Below are 25,000 nucleotides of genomic sequence, written 5' to 3'. Positions count from 1 at the left end.
GGTACTGTCAACAGATTAATTTAAATTAGGAAAGCAAACATTAATCTACTAATGATTAATTATCGATTAATGTTTTATTAGATTAAAATTAGTTTCAATAGATTAACTAATAACGTCCGCTTAGATCTGTTGTTAGTGTTGTAGTTTGACCGCCGTCCAGCAGAGGGCGCCGCTGGTCCTCCTTGAGCTGAGCCGTTGTTCATTCTTAGACACAGACAGAAACAAAGATGGCGGAGCTTATCGGAACGGGAAAGAGGAACGGTCCTAACAGAGTCCGTCAAAATTCAAAATTCACTTAATGCGGTTCTGTTTTAAAATATAAACACTCGATTAGCTCCTTAAGTTTCACTTTAGTAGCGCTACATGACGGAGCAACGTCAGTTTATCAACCAAAAATTACAAATTTGCTTCGAAGGCGAGGATGATGTGACGACAGAAAAGCGGTCGTGAGTTAATGAGCGATGTTTTAACATTAATACCACACCACAGACAGTAATTTTATATTTTAAAAAATCTCTATATTCACTGGGAATTAGTGTTTCACATATTTTGCTCTGGTTTTGTAATATTTCATAAAATCTCTTTAAGTTTAATAATGTAATCGAGACCACAGCCAGTATTTAGTACGGCTGAAAAAGTAATGTTAGTTTTTATTTAAATTCAGTATATTACGAAGAATTTAAACCTTTATGTCAGACGATTAGCTCTCTTGATACAAAAGAAATCTTGGGCTTTTAAGAAAATGGCCCCAGTCGCTTGATAAGATTAATCAACTTTAGATCAACTCATTAATCGATAACTTGCATCTCTAATTTAAATATCTTGTTTAAAATAAATGAATGTTTAATATATTTGTGTCCATTTCTTTTATAGATTCTCTTCATCTCTCAGTTATCGGGTCAGACTCTGGTACCAAATCTGAGCGGTCCAAATCATACGATGAAGGCATCGATAATTACCATGAGGAGAGCAGAGGGTGAGTTACAGCCACTGTCTGAGTGAAATTTAACCTCATTCCTACACTTGTACGTTTATGATAGATTAATAAAAAGTTTTTTTTCTTTGATTTAAATGTCTTAAGTCACAGAATCAACATGTGACTAAAGATAAACGTTGATCGAATTGAAATTCACCATCCAGTTTAAGCGATGTCCAGTTGTCTGGCTGTAAAATGAAAACAACTAATGTCTTGTTATTTGTTGTGAGTGTTCGGCTCTTAAATCTCCCAGCAGCAACAGTAACCAAGCCATTTTGGCCTCCTTAAATATAATCAAACTCTCTGGATTTTAGTGTTTGTTTGCTCAGGCTTCACTTGCACTCTAGAGAGACGTTGATGTTTGTCTGAACCACCAACACAGCTTCAACAAACAGAACTCCAAACCACTGAAAATGCAGCAGCTCTTTCAAGTCTCCTAAAATTTCATGTTTTGTCTCTTGCACTCAGGAGGTCTCTGCTTCCTGGACTGAAAGGTTTGAGGAAGGTACGTTTTCCCGTCTGTCCTTATATAACCTGCTTATCCGCATGTCTTCCTCTGTAGTTTATCAGTCTTTTAGTTCACACCCACAAGATTAATGTTCTCCTACTGCAATGTGAATATATTATGAAAAACACAGACAGCTATATAGTCAACGCCAAGTAAATCATTGATAGGAAAGGTAATATGTTATCGTTTTTCTTTTATAAAAATGTTTGCTAACTTGGCCAGATTTTGCATGTTTGTTAGTATTTTATTTATTTTTTATGTTTCAGGCTGTAGACAGGTCATCAGAAGATTCTGGGTCCAGACGAGATTCCTCATCAGACGTCTTCTGCGACGCCACCAAGGAGGGTTTGCTACATCTGAAGCAGCTTCATGCAGATAAGGGAAAGGTGTGTATTCTCTCTGCATAATAAAGATGGAGGTAGCTATCTGCCAATATACTCTTGCTAGCTAACTAACTATGAGGTGTAAATGCAAATTTTGACAAATATTAAAAAAAATAAATAGATAAAATAAAAGTATATATGTATTAGGTCTGAAATAATCATGAACTAATTTAGTTATTGATTAAACTTTAACTGGAATATTTAGACTCAAAAAGATCATTTACTGAAAGAAAATAATTAAACAAAACTCGTACAAAAATTTATACATTGTGCATTTCAGATTAAAACACTGTTGTAAATATGTTTTAGCCAAAACTCCTCAAGTGGCAGTTTTAGCTCCACCCTGTTCAGATTTACTTAAAGAATTATATCTTGTTGAATTTTAGACAGTAAAAGGTTTAATTTTTAGTTAAAAACGGCATTTGATTATTTATTATTTGCATTTTAAATACCTAATATTGTTTAAAAGAGACTTAAGTGGTTAAAGGAAAAAACTGTAGAATACAATTAATTGATTAATCATCAGAATAGTTGACAGATTACTAAAATAATTGTTAGTTGTAGCCCTAATACATTTGTCATGATGCAGGTCATAATAGTTCTAAAATTAATAATGAATTAAGACTTTTTAAGACCTTAAAAAGTCTAAGTCTAAAGACTTTTAAGGTCTTTCGAGGTTTTAAAAAGTCTTTAATCTGAGTTGGTGAAACCTGCAGGAAACACACACCTGATCTACTGTAGTTATATTGACAGTAACAGCCGACTGTTTTGGGTACACTATGAAGTCAATGTTTTCCCCCTGCAGCGAGTCGGAGGAGGAAACCGGCAGTGGAAACAGATGTATGCCGTGCTGAGAGGCCACTACCTCTGCCTGTACAAAGACAAGAAGGAGGGCCAGGCCCACGCCAGCTGCCAGACCATAGAGGAGCCGCTGCAGATTAGCATCAAGGCCTGCCTGATCGACATCTCCTACAGCGACACGAAGCGCAAAAACGTCCTGAGGCTGACCACGTCGGACTGCGAGTACCTGTTCCAGGCGGAGGACCGGGAGGACATGCTGGCCTGGATCCGAGTCATACAGGAGAGCAGCAACCTGGATGAGGAGGTTCATCTTCACCCTTTGCTGAGATCATCACTGTTTGCATGTTTGGCCTTGAGTTGGTGCAGCTATCTCCATCTAAAAATGTTAAAGTGATGCAGTTGAATGCACTTCTGAAGGAACTGAATTCAATCAATTGATTTTTAATTTGAAGGTTTAGTTTTTGGAAAATCTGGATTTTTTTTATTTTTATTTTCCACCAACAAACTTTTTGGGTTTCCGAGTGACACAAAAATTCTCACAGCCTGGCCTTAATCTGTAAAACTCACAGAAGGGATTATTAAAACAAAAGCCACTTTTAAAAATATTTCCTGTGACTTGTAATTTCGTTTTTTAGAAAAGAAAGCACGAAAAACAAACTGATTCTGGTATAAAAAAATTGGACAATAATAATCAATTGCTAAAATAATCGTTAGTTGCAGCTCTAAACTGCTGCATCTTATTTTCTTCTTCTCTTTCTTTTAGAACGCGGCTTTCACCAGCCATGACCTCATCAGTCGGAGGATCAAGGAGTACAACACCTTGATGAGGTGAGGAGACAACAGAGACGTCTTTGGTGGTTAGAGCCTTTCGATCTGAACTGAAATCTCAGTTTGTCATTAATTTAATGGTTTCCTCCAGTCCGACAGGCAGTAAGACCGAGCCGTCGCCCAGGGCGTCGCGCCAGTCGCTCAGCATCAGACAGACGCTGCTGGGGGGCAAAGGAGAGACCAAAGCAACGAGTCCGCACTCACCCAAACCAGAGCAGGAGAGGAAGGGAATCCACAAAGGTGGGAAACTTCCCCTTTAAGTCACGGTTTCCATTCAGCCAGACTAAAAAAGCGCCAGGGTTCAGTATGTGCTGATGCTACTCACTGTGTGCAGATGACACCAGCCCTCCCAAAGACAAGGGGACATGGAGGAAAGGCATCCCTGGGCTGATGAGAAAACCGTTTGAGAAGAAGCCGTCTCCTGGAGTCACATTTGGAGTCAGACTGGATGACTGTCCTCCAGCTCAGACCAACAAGGTGAGGCCAGTCTGTCCACAGTTGGCTCCAAACGCTCTTTAGAACATGCTCCAATAAATACTTCAGTCTCCATCCTCAACAAGCTCCTTAAAAAAACACACCCAGCTGCTTCTGGCAGTAAGTTCGTGTTTTTTGGCGTTTGGAAAATGAGCCTTTGCAAAGTCACAAATCAGTAGGCACTTCCCCGTTACCTAGCAACCAAAGGAGAGTTTCACCCGTCACCTAGCAACCAAAGCCGAGCTTCCGGAACGTTTGGTCAGCTGGTTTATGGCTGCTGTGGTTGACTCACGATCCAGCTTCTGCTTTTCAAAGATGTGCGGTTGTATAACTGAGCTTCTGTTTGTAGCCATTTGGGGGGCGTGGCCAACAGCAGCTTATTTGGATTTAAAGAGGCAGCACGCCCTAAACAGCTCATTCTGAAAGGAGTTCACAATAGGCAGAACGGAGCAGAACAACATCTGATTATTTAACATTGATTTTGTGTAAAAAATATAATTAACATATTTTGTATCGGCCAAAAACCGATCCCAGTCTGTTCAAGGAGGAATAATAGGTCAGCTTTAAGGATCAAAATCTGCTTCCTTCCATCCATCCATCCATCCAACTAACTTTCCAACCATCCGTTTTTGGACCCAATCTGATATCAGACAGTGAGAACGTAACACCCATTTGTCCTTTTATAAAATGAATGTAAGAATCTGGTTTCATATATAAAATGTGTTTGAATCAAATGAGCGTTGTGCTGTTCATTTGTCTATTAAGCACCTAAAGGTGAGGTCATATCAGTTTTTTATGTGTTTTCTTCTCTGTCCTCCAGTTTGTGCCTCTGATCGTGGAGGTTTGCTGCAAGCTGGTGGAGGAGAGAGGCCTGGAGTACACGGGCATCTACAGGGTCCCTGGGAATAATGCTGCCATCTCCAACATGCAGGAGGAGCTCAATAACAAGGGAATGGGCGACATCGATATCCAGGATGACGTAAGTGTCCTTCATCGATCTGAATCCTAGAACACCTGCAGGGCTCCGTCCTTGTTAGGTTAGAGTAACACCTGCCACTTATTGACCCTCAGGATAAAGAAATCAATATTTTGGATCGTTTCTCTTGCAGAAATGGAGGGACCTCAATGTGATCAGCAGCTTACTGAAGTCCTTCTTTCGAAAGCTTCCTGAGCCACTGTTCACCAACGGTGAGCTGGTTCTGCGCCCCACCTGGTGGCCGAAGGGGTGAACTGCAGTTATAACAGACTGTTCTCCCTGCAGACAGGTACGCAGATTTTATAGAAGCCAACAGGATAGAAGATCCAATGGAGAGACTGAAGGTGCTCAAGAGGCTGGTGAGCAAAACTCATGAAACTCACCTCAGAATACAAGAACAAGGTTTTCAGGGTTCTGTTTCACTGTAGAACTCTGGGTCGGCTGGTTCTGTCAGAACTGGCCAGAACCGGTCAGACTGGGTCAGGATTCATCCGACTAACCATCCATCCATCCATCTTTCCATCCATCCATCTTTCTGTCCATCCATCCTGTTTTCATCCATCTGTCCATCCATCCATCCATCCATCCATCTTTCCGTCCATCCATCCTGTTTTCATCCATCCAACCATCCATCTGTCCAACCGTCCGTCCATCCATCTAACATCCAACAACCATCCATCCATCCATCCAACCTCTTTCCAATCATCCATCTGTCCATCCAACCGTCCGTCCGTCTGTCTGTCCATCCGACCGACGTCCAACCAACCATCTAAACCATCCATCCATCCATCCATCCAACCTCTTTCCAATCATCCATCCAACCATCCGTCCGTCCATCCATCTAACATCCAACAACCATCCATCCATTCATCTGACAAACCTCTTTCCAATCTTCCATCTGTCCATCCAACAAACCATCCATCCTTTTTCCATCCAACCGTCCGTCCATCCATCCATCCGACCGACCGTCCAACCAACCATCTAAACCATCCATCCATCTTCCCATCTGTCTATCCATCCATCCATCCATCCATCTTCCCATCTGTCCATCCATCCATCCATCTTCCCATCTGTCCAACTAACTTTTTATTCATACAATTAACTATTTATCCAACTTTCCATCCGTCCATCCTTTGGAAATCTAGAAATTGTCATATTTGTATATTTTGTGCAGCTCCATGAGCTCCCGGATCATCACTACGAGACGCTGAAGTTCCTCTCAGCTCATCTGAAAACTGTAGCTGAGAACTCAGAGAAAAACAAGGTTACCACCTCATAACTTTCACACCTTTTTAATTTAGCTTTAGACGTAGTTTAGACTGTAAACCCGCCTCTGGTTTCCGTTTCCTGTCAGATGGAGCCGAGGAACCTGGCCATCGTGTTCGGCCCCACGCTGGTGCGCACCACCGACGACAACATGACCCACATGGTGACCCACATGCCCGACCAGTACAAGATAGTGGAGACGCTCATTCAGAACGTGAGCCGCTCATCCTTCGTCCTTTTAAACATTAAAAACTGGAAGTTTGGCTTTCATAGCGTCTTGTTTCCTTTCAGTACGACTGGTTTTTCACTGACGATGGGAATGGAGAACCAGTGGTGAGTTAACGCCGTTCAGGATGTGAAGGCAGTTCAGTGAGAAACATTTAGTTAAAACATGAAGGTTTTTATTTGTAAAACTGATACAAGAGTAAAACTTCACAGTATTCCTCATTTAAATTTTGGATTATTTTCCATGTATTATAAAATGACTCTTCTATCATTGTGACTTTATTATCGTTTTATTACAACTTTATTTCTATTCTCTGTTGAAGTGTGGAGGGCACCGTATGGTGGTAATAGTTTTTTTTGTGTTTATTAATTTCATACCAGTAGGAAATCAGATTCATTACAATATTATGTAATATCTTAACATTTGATAAGGAGAAAAGTAATGTATTATGAAATACATTTTAAAAAAGATTAATTTGATATAAACATGTAGTGAAACGGAGCCTTTTGCTCTTTACGTTGTCTAAAAATAGTTTTTTGTTGTTTAAATGTGTGGTAGTTTGTCATTTCATTTCCGTATGGATAACTGCGGTCAAACTTCGCTCTGCTCTTTCAGACCGTTTCCCACGAAGAGAGCGCCATCGAGTCTCAGCCCGTCCCCAACATCGACCACCTGCTCACCAACATCGGCCGCACTGGCACGTCGCAGGGCGACGTATCAGGTAACGCGTTTCCCCCGCCGCGGGCGAGCCGTCCTCTGTCCCGGCCCAAAGCGTTTAAATCGATATTGATGACGGCGCAGCTTCTCCCCGAGCTTCTCCCTTCGCTTCTTTGGCTTCTGCAATTTATCTGCGTCTCTAAAACGGATGCAAACAAATTGCTGTTTCCTGTTTTACTGGATTTTCTTGATACACTTTGCAAAATTATTTATACTCCTTGAACTTTTTTTTATCTGTATTATTGGGATTTTATGTGATAGAGCAACACAAAGTAGCTCTTAAGGCTAAAGTGCAGAAAAAAATATATATATATTTTTTTTTAAACCTAGCAGCTCACGCTTTGTTTTTTGTTACATCAACATGATTCTTCATAGTTACTGTAAAATAAATTCAGTTGTAACTTTGATTTTATCTTCTAGAGATGTTGATTTTTTTTTTTTTTTATGTTTTGGTTTTAATTCAGCATTTCAGTTAAAAAGTCATAATTTCAACACGGAGACGCCCATAAACGTTGTTAGCACTGCCTTTTACAAACATAAGCTAACATTAATTTCTTTCAGTTTAGACTTGCAGGCGCTACATATAACATTGACTTTAGAAACTCTTTTGCATTTGTGTCTTATAAAGTAAACATTTTGCCATGACATTTTATTACTGTTGATGCGAGGAGCGGCCATATTGAAACAGGAAGTACGCCTGATTTCACTGAATTACAATCCAAAACCACACAGCATTCTGGGAGATGTAGGCAGATGAAAAACTTCAGCTCTCACAGCCAACTTTGTCTCATAAGTTATTTGCACACACACTTTTTTAAAAATATAATAATCACATAAGTTATTTTATTATTTATTTATTTATTATTTATTTATTAGATTTCTTAATCTGGGACCTAAGTCCAAATTTCGTACCACAAACAAGAAAAGGTGGTATGAACGCTGGAATGCTGAATCCTAAATTGGTGCAATCAACTAACTCACTCATTTTTTGGTTACCTAGCAACTCACACATTTTTTGGTTACCTAGCAACTCCCTCATTTTTTTGGTTACCTAGCAACAACCATTTGAGTAACTTGTGCAGCAACAATTTAAGGTTTTGCCACTCTGCCTCATAACTGCTTAAAATAGAAAACAACGTGGGGTGAAAATGGGAAAGGTTTTCACCCCATGTTTTTCCCATTTTCAGTATTTCAGATATTTAAAACAAAAGAATAATCAATAACTATTGGTAGTGACTGATATGAAACGCTTGTATCTTGATATTTCCGGTCGTATCGTCCAAGTAGTTCAAGTTCTAGCTGTGTCGAAAATTAAAATGGTTGAACAATATGCTACTTTGTGTTGATCTACCACCTAAAATCTCTCTAAAACGCAACGCATGACAATGTTCAAGGTGTGTAGATACTTCCTGCAGGGCGCTGATGTTGTTGGTAAAGTAAAAGGATAAAACATGTGATGTTGACCTGGGCTGTGCTCCCCTCCCCTGATCCCCCTGCCTACTGTTGCACTAACTCGGCATGTTCTTTCCACATCAGTGCAGATGTTTTCACAGTAAAAGGCGACCTCTGATCCCTCTGTCTCTAGTGAGGCTCTGTCGGGTGTCCTAACGGCTTTCCCAGCATTCACACATACTGATCTTGACACAGGCCAAGTGGGCGGAGTCTATCACGCCGTGATGTCTCTGATGGATTCTGTAATGAACAGCTGGAACTGTAGGAAGAAGGAGGATTGTTGCCGGCACTGTAGCTGCCTAGTCTGCAGGAACCCGCAGGTGTTTTAAACCCCAGAAAGATGAGGCAAAGCTTTAAAAAAAGAGATAAAGCAACAGAAACCCTGGGGGGGAAGCAGAGCGGCGACACGGTACAGTCCCCCGGTGTAGCGGGTTTTCTGTCAGAGTTTACCTAACGCAGGCCGGTGCTGCTGTCTGAAAGGCTCTCCGCTGTCTCTCCTCACTGTCTTACAAGCTGGCCTGCAGGAGAGATAGCATGGTATGGTTCCTACCTGCACATATTTACCCTCATCTGTACTGTATGTAAGGGGAGCGGAGGGGGGCTCGGCTACAAAACACAAATTTTAAAGCTGGAAATGATTATTATGAGGTAATCACTGACCATAGGTTCCCTCACCCACACTCATCTCTCTCATGTAGCGTCCTCTCTTCTCATATAGCTAGCCCCTCTGTGACCCCCCTGTCACTTTTTCTTTTATTTCAGTCGCCATCTTTGTCGTATTTGTGTCTCGTTTCATCTCACCTCAAAATTGTGTCGCGCTGAATCGCCTGCTCTGTTAGCAGGTCAGTTACTGTTCAAACTTTATGTCCTGTAAAGTTTCACTGGCAAATGTGTGTAAAAAACATAAGAATTGTATTGTCTTTTATTGCAGTACCAAAATTTCAGAGTAGCATAACTTCTATTCACTAGTTGGCCTGTTACACGTCATATCTGATAGATGTGTACGTTTACTACCATAGGATGAAATAGTTGAACTTTCAGACCCCCTTTAAGAAAACTTAAAATTGCCTATTTTAATACTTAAAACACCAAATATACTTAAATATGCATAAATTATATACTTTTTGTACTTTCATTTGGGTTTCCACTGCTTCTGCAATCAGCCCAAGCTTTAAAAAAAAAGCTAATTAATGTCTTGGTGTCTGGAAAATTAGCCATTTCAAAAACCTCCTGATTGCTAAGCCGCATTACGCCGTTACTTAGCAACCCAAGTGGAACTCAGCCCCGTTACCTAGCAACCCGAGCAGAGCTTCAACACCTTTGGTCAGCTAGTATTACCGATGGAATCACTGTATAATGACTGCTGGAAAAGACCAGTTGACTTACTATTCAGAAACCTGAATTCTTGTGAGTTGTGCAGGAGGCTAAACTTCTGCTTTTCAAAGATGTACGGTTGTGTAATTGCACACCTGTTTGCAGCCATTTTCCGTGCGAGTGTAAATGTTGAATTGGGGGGCATGGCCAACAACAAGACGCCCTAAAACAGCTCAAAATAAGCAGAACTGACCAGACTAAAATCTCATAATCTAATGCAGATTTTGAGCAGAAATGTAATGAAAAGGTTTTATATAGCCTATAGACTGATCCTGACCTGTTCAAGTTATTAGAAACCGTCTACCGTTTCATTTTTTGACATTGACACAACAAACTGATTTCTGGGTTAATTATTATTAAAGTTCAGCCAAAAAAGATCAGTGTCCTTTCCTCTAACTGTCATCATCTTCTTTGCATGGCACATTATCTGCTGCTGTTCACTACTAATGTTTCTCTCATCATCGTTTTCACGTTCAGGTGTGTCGTTCAGACGTCCCGTTCAGGTGTAACATGGAGCTCACCTGTTTGTCTGCTTGCATGGCCTCTTGTCTGCTCATCGGTCTCGTCTAATCTCCTCCCACCTCATCGTTTCCATGCTCTCACTCATCAACATAACATTTTATTTCTTCTTAATCCGTTCCCCAGTGTTGCACCTCCTCTTTTGTGTTATTTATTCTCATGTAAGATCATCTAACGTGTCATTTTGCTCTTATTTTTCCCCCCAACAGATTCACCAACTAGTGACTCAGCTAAATCAAAGGTGAGTGTGTCCAGGTCGCTGGTCGTTTAGGATTACAGGAAGGAAATCGCATGAAAATCGCTTTGAAGGTTTCACAGCCTGGAATCGCTGGCTCTGCTTTTAAAAAATCCTTATTTGATCTGAATAAAAAGCATCAAGTTTCACGTTTTCACTGAATAACAAGAGCAAGTTTCTGTTATTATGCCACAAAAAATTGAGTTAAAAGCTAAATTAAAGAAATAAATCTGCCTATGATGGCAAAGATGTTTAAGTGAGAGAATCCTAATTAGTAATATCGAGGAGTGAAACATCATAAATAAGAATATTAAGTATACTGTTAATACGATTTATTTTATTTAAACAGGGACAATATACAGTAAACGTTATTACATAAGAGGAGAGATCTGCTGTTTCTGACCCAGTTGATGCAATAAAACTTACAGAAACATTGCACTGCTTTTTATTTAACAATACTAATTTATTTATTGCATATTTCTCCTCCTTTTTAGATCCGCAAATACGTTTATTTCCATTTTCATCTTCTTAGTTCCGCGAAACATCACTTCAGATTTCTGAGTGTGGTGTAGTGAGACAGTGGTGAGGTGTGCGGGAGGTGAGATTATCTTCACGCTCCGTCTATTCATGACGGACAGGAAGACGGTGGAGCTGAAGCTGGACTTCCTGCTGGAGTATCATCATGTTTGCAGACGATATTGTGATATAGATTCATGTTAGGGAGAAAGTGGAAGAAACGGGATTCATACGAGTGCTTGAAATCCTTGGAAATGCTTTACATTTCGGTGTTTTTAAGGTTTGGAAAGTGCTTGATTTCTGTATAAAGTCCTTGAAAGAGTTTGATTTTTAAGCTGCACAGTTTTGTAATAAAGTGAAACCTAACGTTGGATTAAAAGCCTAAATTTAGAAAACATTAACAGTTTAAACCAGATATTTTCATACAGCTAATAAAAAGAAGAAAAAATCTCGCTGTCTGACATAAAATCAAATCAAACTTTTCTTGTTGAACGTTAGTGACCAAAATTATTTTTATTTACTAAAATCCAGAAAATGTAGCAGGAATATTTTTTTAAATTTTATTGTATTGTTACAATGTAATTAATTTATTCTGTGTATTTTTGATAAAGTTTGGCTGTTATTTTATACATTAACCTTATTTAAATTGGAGGACTTTTTGTTAAATATGTTTTTTTCTCTGATTAGCCAGGTGCATAATGTGTGTAATAGACATTTTTGTCTATTACACACTAAAATAATTGTTTTTGTAATTATTTTGTAAACAAAATAAAAAAAATTTAGTGCTGTTTTAGAATTATTTCCAATAAATTTATCTACATTTATGTTTACATTTGACTGTAAATATAACTCTGATACTATATTGATTAACTTGACATCAGGTGAGGCAGCAGTGTAGTAGAAGGAAGAAATACTGCCACCTGCAGGTGGGAGTTGGCATCACTTTAATCCAATGTTTTAACGTTTGGCAGAAAATTTGCAATAAACTCACTGTTGATTTTGCGTGAAATAGTAAAAACTGGAGGACCTCGTTGATGTAATTTAGCAGAATACAGATAAAAACTGACTTGATGAAATAATATTAGAGCACACGGCCGTATCCCTGCCACATTAAAAGCCACAGTGAGCTGGATTTCAGTCGTCAGTGGAGATTAAAAGGAGGCGCTGCTGTTCCATTTCGCTTCTCCTGCTCAGCTTCATGGTGGTGCTTGTGCAGCTTCTGCTTTATCTGCTGTAAAGCTGCATGGCGACAGTAGTGATGTGCATCCTGCTACGATGCCGCTAATGTTCCTCTTTCTCTCTCTGATCGGTGCGTCTCTGGAGCAGGTGGAGTACTGATTTAAGGAATGAGGGATTTTTTTCTCTTTGTCTTTACAAAGTTCAACTTTTTTCATTTTTGTATTCTTCTCCTCTTCTTTGCCCGATCTCCATTTTTCACTGCAGGGTTCCTGGGGTTCTGGGAAGGACCAGTGCAGCCGAGACCTCCTGGTCTCCTCCATCTTTGCTGCCGCCAGCCGCAAAAGGGGGAGGTCAAGGGAGAAACCGCAGCCTAGCAGCTCTGACGACGATCTGGACGCGGTCTTCTCCAGAAAGGAGGTTCCTTCGGGGCAAAAGCCGAACCACCACCCGCTGCAGGGCGACAAACTGAGAGCCGAGGAGAGGAAGGAGAATGGCAGAACCATCCACAGAAACTCGTTATTCCAGAAAGAGAAGACTCCACCCCGGCGGCCCTCACCGTCGCCAATCATCGGCGACCAAACGGCGGCGCAGAGGAAGATTTCCCTGTCGGATCCACTGTCCCAGCTGGAGGAAATCACCTCTGACCTCGGCACCATGAGCTCCGGGGCGTCCGTCCCCAGATCAAGGCCCAAAAAGTGGACCGGTGGAGCCTTCCTGGACCTGTCGGCGTCGGCCGGAGCCGAGGTGAGCTCCATCACCTCCGACTACTCCACCACATCCTCCATCACCTTCCTGACCGGCGCCGAGTCCGGCGTGCTGAGTCCGGAGCTGCAGGGCGGGGAGGAGGCCGACGACGAGCGCAGCGAGCTCATCAGCGAAGGCCGACCCATGGAGACGGACAGCGAAGGCGAGTTCCCGGTGTTCGCGCCGGGAGGCGGCAGCGGCCAGTCCACGCCTCGTCCCACACAGAGTCAGGAGAAACCCAACGCCGGCGCACAGAAACAGGAAGCACGCCGCCTTTTCCCCACACACCGCATGATCGAGTGCGACACTCTGTCCAGACGGTGGTCGCTGCGGCATAAAACCGACAGCGACTCCTCGGCGGAGGGCGCGGCGGGTACGGAGGGGAGAGCCGAGTCTTCCAGCCGGTTGTCTCGAGTCTTGGAGGTGATGAAGAAAGGCCGGTCATCGAGCAGCATCAGCTCGTCTTCACGCAGCGAGTCGGAGCGGGCCGAACCGGCCTGGCACCTGAAAATCACAGAGCGGCTGAGGTTCAGGATCCGATCGTCCGCCGACGACATGTTCGCCACGAAGAGCCAGACGCCCGACGCTCGGAGCAAGAAGAAGAACATCCGGCGGAGGCACACCATGGGCGGGCAGAGAGACTTCGCGGACCTGGCGGTCATTAACGACTGGCGGGAGCAGGGCGGCGTCGACCAGACGGCCGACCTGTCGGCGCTGGGCCGTCTCAAACCCAGGTGCTCCTCTCAGGACCTTTCCTTCCGGGACTGGATTACCCACGAGCGGCTCTGCGGACCCGAACCGAGCGCGGCGGTAGCGCCCAAAGCTGAGCCGGAGGACGATCATCCCGAAGCTCCGGAAAAACCTCCGCTGGCGACCGCAGAACAGGTTAACGGAGGCGGGATGCGGGACACAAATAAAACCGCACCAACATCAGACGCTCACCCGCACAAACTGTCCGGAGCGCAGGTGACCCGCTCACGGTTTTACCAGTACCTGTAGACGGACAGACCCGACCAGAGTGAGTTCAGGCGTAAATGTGTGTATTTTAGCACAATATTTTTATACTAAAATATACTTTCTGTATCTAATGTACATACTGTGTATAAGCTCTGATGATTGTTACTAAACTAATAAAGATGATGAAGTTCTCTGCCATACTGGAACCGAGACGGAAAGGAATCGTGAACTTTCTCCTGCAGAACCGACCCGAGAGTCTTTACTTCATCACATGGTTCAGTTCTTCCTCATGTATGAAGAATGTATCACCTAGGGCTGGGCGACTCCTCCATTTATGGTTATTGAAGATTTTATTGTTGGAAAATGGTAAATTTTTTTTCACTCCTGGGGTTTCCATGGTTCATAGTGACGTCAGCTCGCCCAAAGCCGCCATCTTGTTTTTACAACTTCTATTTATTTTTACTTTTGAATTTAGGTCAACTTCGTGATTAAATGTCAGGGTAAAATTATGATTTTTTTTTTTAAATATAAGAATAAAGTTGTGCCACAACAAAGTTGGAATATTGTCAAAATAAAGTCGTAACATTAGGAGAATAAAGTATCAATTTTTGTTAAAATGTTGATGTAAATTTTACAAATAATGAAATCACTTTTAACACATTAGCACCAAATTATTGAGTAGCAGGACTATGAAACGATCGTGCAATTGATTTATTTAAAGTACTACACAAACTGAGCTGCTTACGTCAGATCATGATAATTTAAAAGATTTTTTAAAGGGACGATTCATACGCAAAATTGCACCTTTATTCTGCTAATATTGACTTTTTTCCCCCCCTCATAATTAAATTAAAAAATCATACCCTACCCCTACAACTGTCATGCAACTCACAGAAGTGAAATAAAAAATAGTCAAATTTTAGATAAGCGGAAACAAGATCTATTAAATTCGGACCTGGTACATATAAAAGCCCTCTTATTTTGCGCCATTTCGCCCAGCCCTAGCGTCACTCTTTCTGGGCTAATGCTAGACGCTTGTGACAATACTGTCTGTTTTTGTTCTGTTTGTACTTGAAGTACGTAGGAGTACCGACGGCTGCTTTCTGAGCTGCGTACTGCGGGAAGTTTCATTTCCGCAGCACATAAACATCAGCCAGATATTAGCTGGGACAACTGGAGGATGGTTATAGTTTTATCCCTAAAAAAGCGGGCTATGAAACGGTAATGATGAAATGCTGACGCTATCGTATGTAATTCTTTGGTACATTAGTTTTTATTTCCAAAAAAAGGTTTGTTTTTACTTGTGGAAGTTGTTTTTATCTCAAAAAAGAAAAGTGCCTCCTTTGTTTTCTTTTTAAAAGTCGTTTTTATAAAGTTATTCACAGGACTGTTTTAAGCCAGAAATCCAGTTTTCAGTCAAATCTACAATGACGTTTTATTTTCTTGCCCTTCTTGTGTTTTTAAAGTGCAGTAAAAGGCACCAGCGCCTTTAACTGGGGAAAAATATATAAACTGGGTTTTAAACCTGTATGATACGAATGTTTGCTGCAACAGAGCATGAGTTCAGTGCTCCCCCGTCCCAACAAACACTGGAAATAAATAAAAATCTTAAATATATATTCTGTCTTCCTGCATATTTTTGTTGCTTAATTTGTCTTGTTGCACATTAACAGGGTTTCTAGAGTTTGGAAGTGTTGGTTTTCATTTTGTTTGTGTGTCTTCATATTGTCCTCCATTATCATAAACATTATTGGGGAACCTCGGTGCCGTTTTGTCCGGTCCGTCACTCAGTTTTACAAATAAAAATCAAAGTCCACGGGAAGAACTAAATCACAGTAGATTGTATTTCTGCTTACAAAAGTATGAATAAAATGTCGGAAATAAAACGGGGTGAGATGATAAACGGACAGACAATCATGGCGACCGCGGGAAAAATTGATGCTTCAAATTGAGAAATGGACGAGCAAATGTTCTTTTCTATTTTCTTTATTTTTTAGAATTGAAAAGCTAACCTCCATGGTTTGTTTGACCATCGATATATTACTAGTGATATATCAACGAGTTGTTTATATTTTTAATTGTGTAATTCTGTAAAGACGAAATATGTCTGGTGGTCCAGCTCTGATTTACATATCTTGCTAAATTGCGGGTTTGAATATTACAATACTTTCCTATAACAAAATAGACCTGCAGAAAGAAATTACTAATAAAATATCTTACATATGCATAGTTGTATGCTCTAGACAAACTGAAATAATGTTATTCCCTCGTCAAAAATATACCTAAATTATTTGCTTTGATTATTTCATGCATTTTCGAGACGTTCTTTAATCTCTTGTGGGATTTTGAAAAGGCCTTTCCTCAACAACAGAAACAAAGCAGTGCTCACTCAGAATAATTTTTTTAAACCCCACATTTTTTTCAATTTTTTTGATTATTGTTTTGAGTGAAAATAAATTTTGAATATGAGAGTTTCTGGCTTGTGGGTTGACCATTTATAATAAATGGACCTTTAATGTTTTGAAATCTGTGGATCTTCAAGTATCCCTGGTTTAGAAGGTAAAGTGGAGGTTAAAGGTCAGGTCATTAGTGAAGGTTCTGGGTTTGATTTCCTGTTTTGGACCATTTGCTGCATATCTTCCTGCTCTCTCCATCTTCATACCTGACGGCCTCAGACATCATATCTTCACAATAGAGCCAAAAATGTCTTCAAATAAATGTCTTATGATCAAATAGTTAACACCCAATGTAACACCTGAATAAAAAGCATTTTAATATATTTATTTAAACAATTGGGTCAAATTTCTGGTCCTTGGTACCAATTCTAAACGAAAATCTCTTCTCTAAATTTATCAGTAAATTCAAATATTTTGAGATGTAAAAAGGTCCTTTAAAAACACAACTCTATAGTTTTTTAGCTAAAGTATTTGACTTTTAAAATCTTTACCTACTCATAGAAGATTGTGTGTAAATTCTGCATAATTTTTAGCTATTTACACAAACCAAATGGTCTCAACAGATAATTTATTTAATGTCTTTGGTGACAAATAAACCCAGAAACGGGTAAAATGAGCAGAACCAGATGGAAATCAGAACCAAGTGCATTTTAGGACCCGGACCATCTAAACCAGGAACTGGACTCAATAAAGACGGACTGTAACTAAACTACAAAGTGAACACAGAATTAAAGTCCAAAGAGTTAGCTTTAGCAAAAAATAAGACAAATTTAAATAACTTGTTGTTAGCATTGCTATCATGTCCAAATAATGCTCTGTTACAGTATAAGGCTCTTTATAAAGAGCTTAAATCAATGTAAACTGGATCTGAATCCCGTTTACTGGTGTTCCACCATTAAAGAATGATCCATGTTTCTACACTGGAATCCAGTCTTCACAGAAGGAGGAAGAGGAGCAGCGTTGGTGAGGAGGACCAGCCGTGCTGCTGTGCTTTGTGTCAGAAGGTTCTGGTGGATCCGGTCTCTACCAGCTGTGGACACTGGTTCTGCAGAAAATGCATCAGATCCTACTGGGACCAGTCTGCTCCATCTGGACCCTTCTCCTGCCCCCAGTGTGAGAAACGACCCAGAACAGGAGCTGGACTGCTGACAGCCAATCAGAGCAGCTGTGCTCCAGGTGAGACTGAACATGTCCAATCAGAGCTTCCTTCTGTTGTCTGTTGGGCTTTTTAAAATTAGCTCAAGACCTGTAAAGAACCAGACACTAGACCAATGAGGTTTTTATGCCTTCCTTTGCAAAGGGAGAGATCCACAACCTCTAACCCGCTCAGGATCAAAGATTGGTGAGCTCTGCTCAACTCTCCTTGGGAATTGGCTTCTATTATGATGACCTTCTTCAGTGGAACAATGCTGAGATAACAGAACAGATGGACCCCTTGAGTAGGAAATTACATCATAGATACAGAAAGAACCTTAAAGAATAACTGGTCAGAGCCAGTTAGGTAACTGAACACATTTAGATAAAACACTCAAATAAAATGATAAAACAATGATTAGTTTTACCCAACAATGTCTTTAGTTGAGATTTGGAAATTCAAGGTTGTATAAATCTTCCTGTCAACTAAATCTCTGTATTTCCAGCTGCTGTAAATAGTTTTGCTTTAAAGAGGCTCTGTTCTCAGCTAATTGCATACAAACTGCAATTAGCACAAATCAGAGGCAGAAATATGCTGTCTGACAACATAACAATATTCTGTTTCTGAAGATTGATCCAATCATTTAGCATCACATCACATGATGTGATGGTTTAGCATCACATCATGTGATGCTAAATATATGGAACAGATGGTTTTGTTAACCCTGCTGTTAACAAATATTTTTACTCCAAATATTTTTACTTCAGTTGTTGTTTCTTCTGTTTCAGCAGATGTTGTTCTGCAGGAGGTTCTAGAGGAACATAAGATCAGTCTGAGGAGGAGATGTGAATGTGTGACTGAAGGAAGTGACGAAACAGGAAGTAGAACCCTCCTCACAACACATTCTCACTCCCAACTCGTCACATATTGACGCTTGGGCAGGTTCCCTCAGCGTCACATGTTGACGCAGAGGGAACCCCCTTCGCGTCAATAATTGACGCGAAGGGTTCTCTCATTGAATGCTGTACCGTTCCCTAAGCGTCCGATACTGACGACCTAGGAACGAATAAGATCACGAGTCTATTCTATTTTTTAAAACCTTTATTTACAATTTATGTGCTAGTTTTAACAGGATATTAAGAATATTTACTACAAATACATGTCAGTATCGGTCAAAGGACTTTAATTCGGTATTTAAAAAATAACTCAGTAAAATATAAAACCGGAGGGTTTTTGTGGTGGTTGTAACTTGATTTAAAAGCCTTTTTTTTAATTTACCAATTATTTTTGAGTATATCAATGATTTACACCAAATAAATTTAAGAAAAATTCAGATGTATTTTCTTTTGTGATTGCATGCAAACTGTTCTGTAAACGTTTAATATTTTTGATTGAAATAGTAAAAATAAGGACGGATCCCACAAAAACCCAAGAAGAAGAATAAGCTGACGTCATCCTATGCGACACTTACACTCCGGTGAGTAAAAATCTGCACCTGTCAAAATGTTTTTGTATTCTAAAACCAAAAATAACTCCAAAGTGTCAAGCTATAAAGTTACTGATGGTAGTTTTAGGACTTAATGGCAGTAGGACTGTGATTCGAATGGTTGAAGATACGTTTGTAACATTTTTTTTGCCGGAGAATATACGGTGGAAGCTAGCTAAATTAGCCTCTTGGAGGCTAATCGTACGTTTAATTAGCCGTAATAAAGTCACATAATAGTATTTATAGTAATGCTTGTTGTTGCCACTTTGTACAATTGGAGGGTTCCTAAAAACATCAGTGTTCCTTGGCTGTGATGATCTTTAAAGTTTTGTTTATGAATCCTGTCTGAATACACTGATTGCAGCTAGGTCATTTACTTGAATTAAAAATGAACTTGCATCAGTACAGGCACATTTCTTTCCTCCTGTCTATGTTATTTATTGCTGTTGCAAGCCAGATGAAGAGAAGTAAAGAGCTGAGAACCTGATCTTTGAACAGACAGAGACCATGGCTGAGGAGCATCCAATGATGATACCAGAGAACCAGGAAGAGACTGTGATAGTGCTTGATCTTGTTCCTGTTTCTCCTCCTGTTGTCCCATCCTCTCAGTCTTTTCAGAAGAAGAAAAGACCCAGAAGCACCTCTCCAGCTGCCTCTCCTCCCACTCCGTCATCTCTCCGTCCCCCACCCCCGCCCATAGATCAGCCACATCTGCATTCATGTCACCTGCTGACCATGCCGTCTCCTTAAGTCAGGGTGGCCGATAAGAAGAGAAAGCGTAAGTTTTGTTTTCTTTACATTCATGCATCCAACATGTCAACCTCTTTAGCACGATTTGTACCTGTGGAGATCCCAGTTAGAATTTGCGATTGTCCATCAGAATGTTTGAGGATCAAACCAGGACAGGCAGTCACTGTGGTCATGCTCAGTGGTATGAATATCAATTCTTTGAATGACTCAAAACCAAAATATAAAAAACTATATTATCAAAATTTAAATAACTGTCAACTTTGGCTTTGTGAGTACTTTAACGTACATATCCCAGAAGGGCCGTCTGACTCCATTCTTGAGTGGTTATGTTCTTCAACATTTTGGTGGAACTGGTTAAACACACTTGAATCACATGGCTGAGGTGCCACCTCATTCATTCTGCATTCAGATCATATGAAGTCCTGGTAACATCAAAATTAATTGAGTGAGATGTTTTGTGCCAGAGAAACACCTAAAACTTGAAAGACACCTAACCTGTTCTTGATGCCTGGTATTTGGACACCTATGTCCTATTTTATGTTTTCTTTTTTTTAATCTGTCATCTTAAATCAGACAGGTAAGATCTCGGCTGACAGCTTCCTGAAAAGATTTTTGAGTGGGAAGCCATAATATATGAGTTCAGTGACAATAGGCGAGAGCGGTCCATGAGGCGTCTATCCTTATATTATGTGTATGGTAAGCCCCCTCAGGAATAAGGTGGATACATACCACAGTTACCAACGGCAACAGAGAAAGGGGGGCAGTGGAGCTGTCAGTTACTGGTTACTATGGTAACCAGTAACTGCCAAGAGCAGAGTAACAGAGTTTAATACACCGATAAATGTCTGGAGAAACAACCTAAGTGAAAGATTTGAGCTGCATTTCACAGGTAAGCTTACAAACAGATACATGAAAGAGGAAAATAATTAATAAAATCTACAATAGAACATTCTGATATTGTTGTCAATATCCAATGAGAAAAACTGGATCAGGTCATTAAAAAAGATGACAGAAATACCCAATGAATTAGTTTTTACAGTTCATAGAGCCTCCAGAGTAAGGATAGACAAAACAGTTGTCCATTATTTACTATTTATTACAGAAAATGTGACTTACACTGTTGTAATATAGTAAACAACAACCCTTCAGTTAATATTTCCATCTTCAATCAGCGACCATTTAACAGAAAAGCAGAATCAAAATATATAAAGTTTGTTGTGCTTATAAATATCACAATAACAGGTATAACTACAATTAAACACAGAAATCTTAAAATATTATTTCTTCGCATTAATAAAAACAAACTTTCTAAGCAGAAATAGTGAGACATGACTAAGAAGCGGCCTCCTAGTTGTCTTTGCAGTTCTGATCGGTGGCCTTCATCCTGGAAATGTCGATTCCTTCCCTGACCAGCAGCTCTTTGGCGTAGCGAACCGTCTGTGGCAGCGGGAAGCGCGACCGCGACAGGATCCAGGCGTACTCGACTCGGAACAGGCGGAGGACATCCGTGCAGGAGTACACCACCGCCAGGCTGGTGTAGTCAGTGGTGAGGACCCAGTACGGGCTGTAGGGAGTGACTGTGAGCAAACGCCATAAAGTTAGTTTATTTGTTGATTCAGGAGGTCAAGGTAACATCAGATCCACCGGGCTATTTGTGTACTTTTGTAACTTTTACCAAAATATGTTTTTGACATATATTTTTTATAATATGAGATGGATCATCTGTGAAAAGATCAAGGTCCTCTCTGAGCTACTGTTGCTGTCAGAATCAACCTATCAGAGCCAGGAGGTGGGTCTTAGTGCTGCCAATCAACTTTGTGTACACAAAGCTCAACGTACTAATGGTGGAGAGCCATTTATAACTACCCTTAGCATCCCTGGTAGGCTATGTTGTGGTGAACAACAATGCTGTAGCATAGCAGAGAGCAAAGGGTGAGCACAAGAGTGACTGACAGCGCTAAGACCCTCCTCCTGGCTGTAATTGGTTGTTTCTGGCTGAGGTGTATTTCTACAGTTAGTCCTGGGAGCATGATTTTTTTCACAGATTATTTGTCTTTTATTTTATGGTCACTATATAATAATAATTTTAACAAAAATATATACAACATATCTTATTATAAAAGTTATGTGATGCAGCGTTAACTTGGAATTATTCATGGAAAATTTGCCTATTCATGGATTGTTTCATATCTAAAATATTTTAAAGAAAATGCAGTTTGGGAAGCTGGAATACAGAGGCCCTGTGATATTTCACACAGTATTAGCTGGCCAATCCAGGACCACCATTCATTTTCCTTGGCACTGATTGGCTGAACCCCTAAAACCAGAAATGAAGACCGTTGATGTATTCAACGTTCACTTTTTGATTCGCATGATTCCCAATCGGCATGTCTTGTATTTTATTAACCTTATATTCTAACACTGTGTTTAACAGTAGTCCAACCTCTCCTGGCTCCATATTTCATTCCTAACAGGAAGTTATGGTTGTTTTGAAGGACTGATTGGTTTTAGCTTTGCGCTACACTGCCCCCTATGGGTTTGGCATGTTTAAAACAACATTCAGTGTTGAAATTCAGCAGGTTTGTGTAAATAAACACTTTTCTTAAACCGATTCCACATGTACGATATTATTTTTTCAAATACTATTTGAGATATTTGTTTTTTTGAAGACCCAGCTACATGTGTACAAGACCTGTATTTAAAATGGGAAACTTCTGGGTTTTTGTTCATTATTGAACTCAAGCACTGACAAATTAACATCCATCTCTTCATTTGTTGCTATCAGACTCTTGGTGCTCTTTATTAAACACACTTACAGTATGAGAAGCTGACTCCAAGTTTGGCCATCTCCCTCGTATCGGGAACCACAGCTGTCCCTTCTGCTGTGCTCACTTTATCTTTACTGGAACATATAAACAGAGTTGCACACGCAAACATTTAATTACTAACAATAACAAAAGCTATTCACAATGGTTTTAAACCTGACATTTTCTGCAAAATTATCCGACATACATCAACTTCTCTCTGCTAACTCCAGACTGGCAGATTTAAAAAAGAAGAAAAACAGCTAAGCTAGGCAAAAAAAAGAAAAACAGATCCCAAAGAATGCTGAGTCACTGGTTGCTATGGGGATTCCCGCCTTTTCTGGAACAAAGGAGGGACAGGATTTCCACATGTCCACCATTTTTATTTCACACAGTAATCCAAGCACGTGCAAAAACTGTGACTTATGACTGGAAACTATCCAACTATGAGTCGCAGAACCTTTTGAAGCTTTCTGAATATATGGTGAAATCTAAAAAAAACCATAAAAAATAATAAAACTTAGATCATGTAGAAACCATGAAAGGTATAAAATATTAATACAGTCATATGAAACATTTAGACTTAGAGTTGAGTTTCTGCTATAAAGTTTGAATACAGATTCAAAGAAGGTTGAAGTTTCTCTGCGTTTCACCAAATCCCATAATGGACTAATGGGATACTTATGCAATACTTATGTAATCTTGCAGATTACATAAGTATTACGTTATATCAACATTAAAACTCATGGCACGCTCTTCCCTTTGGAGCCGGGTGCTGTACATGTATTTTTTAAATTAATTTTTTCCAGAAATGATAGAAAACCAAGCAAAAATAATGACAGAAAAAGAATAACAGGACAAAGTATCACAAAGAGTATCAGAATTTTGGACCCAGAAAAGTTCTAGTTTTCACACAAAGCATCAAACCAAATGAAGAAGCAATAATTTTACTCACTACAGCTGAGAGTTCAGGACTCGGATGGTTCCATCTTTCCTCAAGGCGTAATTCGCCTCGATGCATTTCCCCCTTTCAAAGGAATTGGGAAGCCTCGCTATCTCGTACCACCGTCCCAGATACTGGGGACAGAAACAACTGGGTCACTTTGCGTCCATATGTGCTCCTAACATGTTGTTACGGGATTTACCTTTTGGACGTCGAAGCTGGGCTGCACTGCCGGACTGGGACAGGGACCCCAGTGAAACGTCTGAGCTGAGACCAGAGGCAGCAGCAGGAGGACGAGGTAGACGGCAGACATGGTTCCTGCAGGGGACAGACAGGAACATATGGAAAAGGTTGAATTATTACCTGTTTAAAGAAGATAATCAATGAGGTAAAACATTGATTAGTTTCGACTATGGGAATTTGTTGTGGGTGAAAGTACAGCAACACGTTACAGTAAGACAAGAAACATCACAATGCAGACCAATTTCACTGAATGAGAATGTAAATCTGGCTACACAGTTTCATTGTTGTAATATAAAACACAGAAAATAAGTAAATATGTAATATATGCGGGACTAAATCTACCCCCAAACCACCAATATTATCAAGATTTATTAAGAAGAGAAATGAAAATTGGATGACAGGATAATTTAAAACTGTTCCTATTGCAGCAAATGGCTCTGAAGCATTTCTGCAAAGGTAATGATCTACAAACAGAACATGAAAATATAGTTAAATATGTGAATACTACATGCAGTGGGTATAACAGGGTTTATTAACGATGTTAGAGGCTGGATGAGGAACAGGCGCATGGATCAGGACAAATATCCTAAATACACTGTCTGGAAACTTCACTGTGAGGGGAAATAATGTCATTTTAAGACTTTTTAGATAAGTTTCAATATATACATTCATTTGACTTGTTAAACTTTTATAAAAAATAATATTTAGCTTATTTATAGAAACTGACACTAAGTCATGACAAAATGGTGAGACAGATATTTGGTGACAAATTTAGCTCCTCTGCCTTCTCCCAGTGCTAACAACCAATCAGAGTCAGGAGGCGGGTCTTAGCGCTGTCAATCACAACCTCATGATCTCTGTTATGCTGCAGCTAGCATAGCATGTCGTGAATGCTAAAGGTAGTTAGCTTAGCCACAGATATCGGTGTATAAATGTTTCTTCTGAAAGTTGTCTCTCCATCATTAGCATATTTAGCAACGAGTACATAAGAGTGATTGACGGCGTTAAGACCCTCCTCCTGGCTCTGACTGGTTGTTCTTGGTTGGGAGCGG

General features: G+C 40.2%; 2 protein-coding genes and 1 long non-coding RNA gene across 9 annotated transcripts in view; 2 read left to right on the top strand and 1 right to left on the bottom strand.

Moving 5' to 3' along the window:
• Positions 1 to 15,748, top strand: part of arhgap21a (Rho GTPase activating protein 21a) — an 81,100-nt gene extending 65,352 nt beyond the window's left edge. For 5 of the 6 annotated variants that reach the window (XM_007555732.2, XM_007555733.2, XM_016673267.1 and 2 more), the window contains 17 exons: position 1; positions 874 to 976; positions 1,445 to 1,481; positions 1,751 to 1,870; positions 2,673 to 2,972; positions 3,432 to 3,496; positions 3,588 to 3,736; positions 3,831 to 3,973; positions 4,791 to 4,949; positions 5,080 to 5,158; positions 5,232 to 5,305; positions 6,121 to 6,210; positions 6,301 to 6,426; positions 6,504 to 6,545; positions 7,054 to 7,159; positions 10,710 to 10,741; positions 12,695 to 15,748. The exon at position 1 is cut by the window's left edge and continues 143 nt beyond it. In XM_007555732.2, coding sequence (XP_007555794.1) covers position 1; positions 874 to 976; positions 1,445 to 1,481; positions 1,751 to 1,870; positions 2,673 to 2,972; positions 3,432 to 3,496; positions 3,588 to 3,736; positions 3,831 to 3,973; positions 4,791 to 4,949; positions 5,080 to 5,158; positions 5,232 to 5,305; positions 6,121 to 6,210; positions 6,301 to 6,426; positions 6,504 to 6,545; positions 7,054 to 7,159; positions 10,710 to 10,741; positions 12,695 to 14,173 — 3,105 coding nt within the window. In that variant the 3' untranslated portion in view covers positions 14,174 to 15,748. The remainder of the gene's footprint in view (positions 2 to 873; positions 977 to 1,444; positions 1,482 to 1,750; positions 1,871 to 2,672; positions 2,973 to 3,431; positions 3,497 to 3,587; positions 3,737 to 3,830; positions 3,974 to 4,790; positions 4,950 to 5,079; positions 5,159 to 5,231; positions 5,306 to 6,120; positions 6,211 to 6,300; positions 6,427 to 6,503; positions 6,546 to 7,053; positions 7,160 to 10,709; positions 10,742 to 12,694) is intronic. The other variant, XM_016673268.1, reaches the window with a different exon arrangement.
• Positions 15,749 to 19,089: 3,341 nt separating this feature from the next.
• Positions 19,090 to 20,902, top strand: LOC107836646 (uncharacterized). Its single transcript, XR_001662593.1, has 2 exons — positions 19,090 to 19,199; positions 19,818 to 20,902. It is a non-coding gene; the product is annotated as an uncharacterized LOC107836646 (long non-coding RNA).
• apodb (apolipoprotein Db) overlaps positions 20,818 to 25,000 on the bottom strand; it is a 5,585-nt gene continuing 1,402 nt past the window's right edge. The window contains exons 2-6 of one of the 2 annotated variants that reach the window (XR_001662592.1): positions 23,908 to 24,023; positions 23,718 to 23,839; positions 22,775 to 22,860; positions 21,246 to 21,535; positions 20,818 to 21,166 (exon numbers count right to left, since the gene is read on the bottom strand). Coding sequence is in view for 1 of the 2 variants with exons in the window: in XM_016673215.1 (XP_016528701.1) it covers positions 21,306 to 21,535; positions 22,775 to 22,860; positions 23,718 to 23,839; positions 23,908 to 24,018 (549 nt within the window). In the remaining variant the exon portion in view is untranslated. Of the gene's footprint in view, positions 21,536 to 22,774; positions 22,861 to 23,717; positions 23,840 to 23,907; positions 24,024 to 25,000 lie in introns of both variants that reach the window. The other variant, XM_016673215.1, reaches the window with a different exon arrangement.

This window comes from Poecilia formosa, unplaced genomic scaffold (genome assembly GCF_000485575.1).
Source record: "Poecilia formosa unplaced genomic scaffold, Poecilia_formosa-5.1.2 Scaffold72, whole genome shotgun sequence".
Taxonomy (NCBI): domain Eukaryota; kingdom Metazoa; phylum Chordata; class Actinopteri; order Cyprinodontiformes; family Poeciliidae; genus Poecilia; species Poecilia formosa.
Note: the sequence above shows the minus strand (reverse complement) of the source record. Positions and strands in the feature narration are given on the sequence as shown.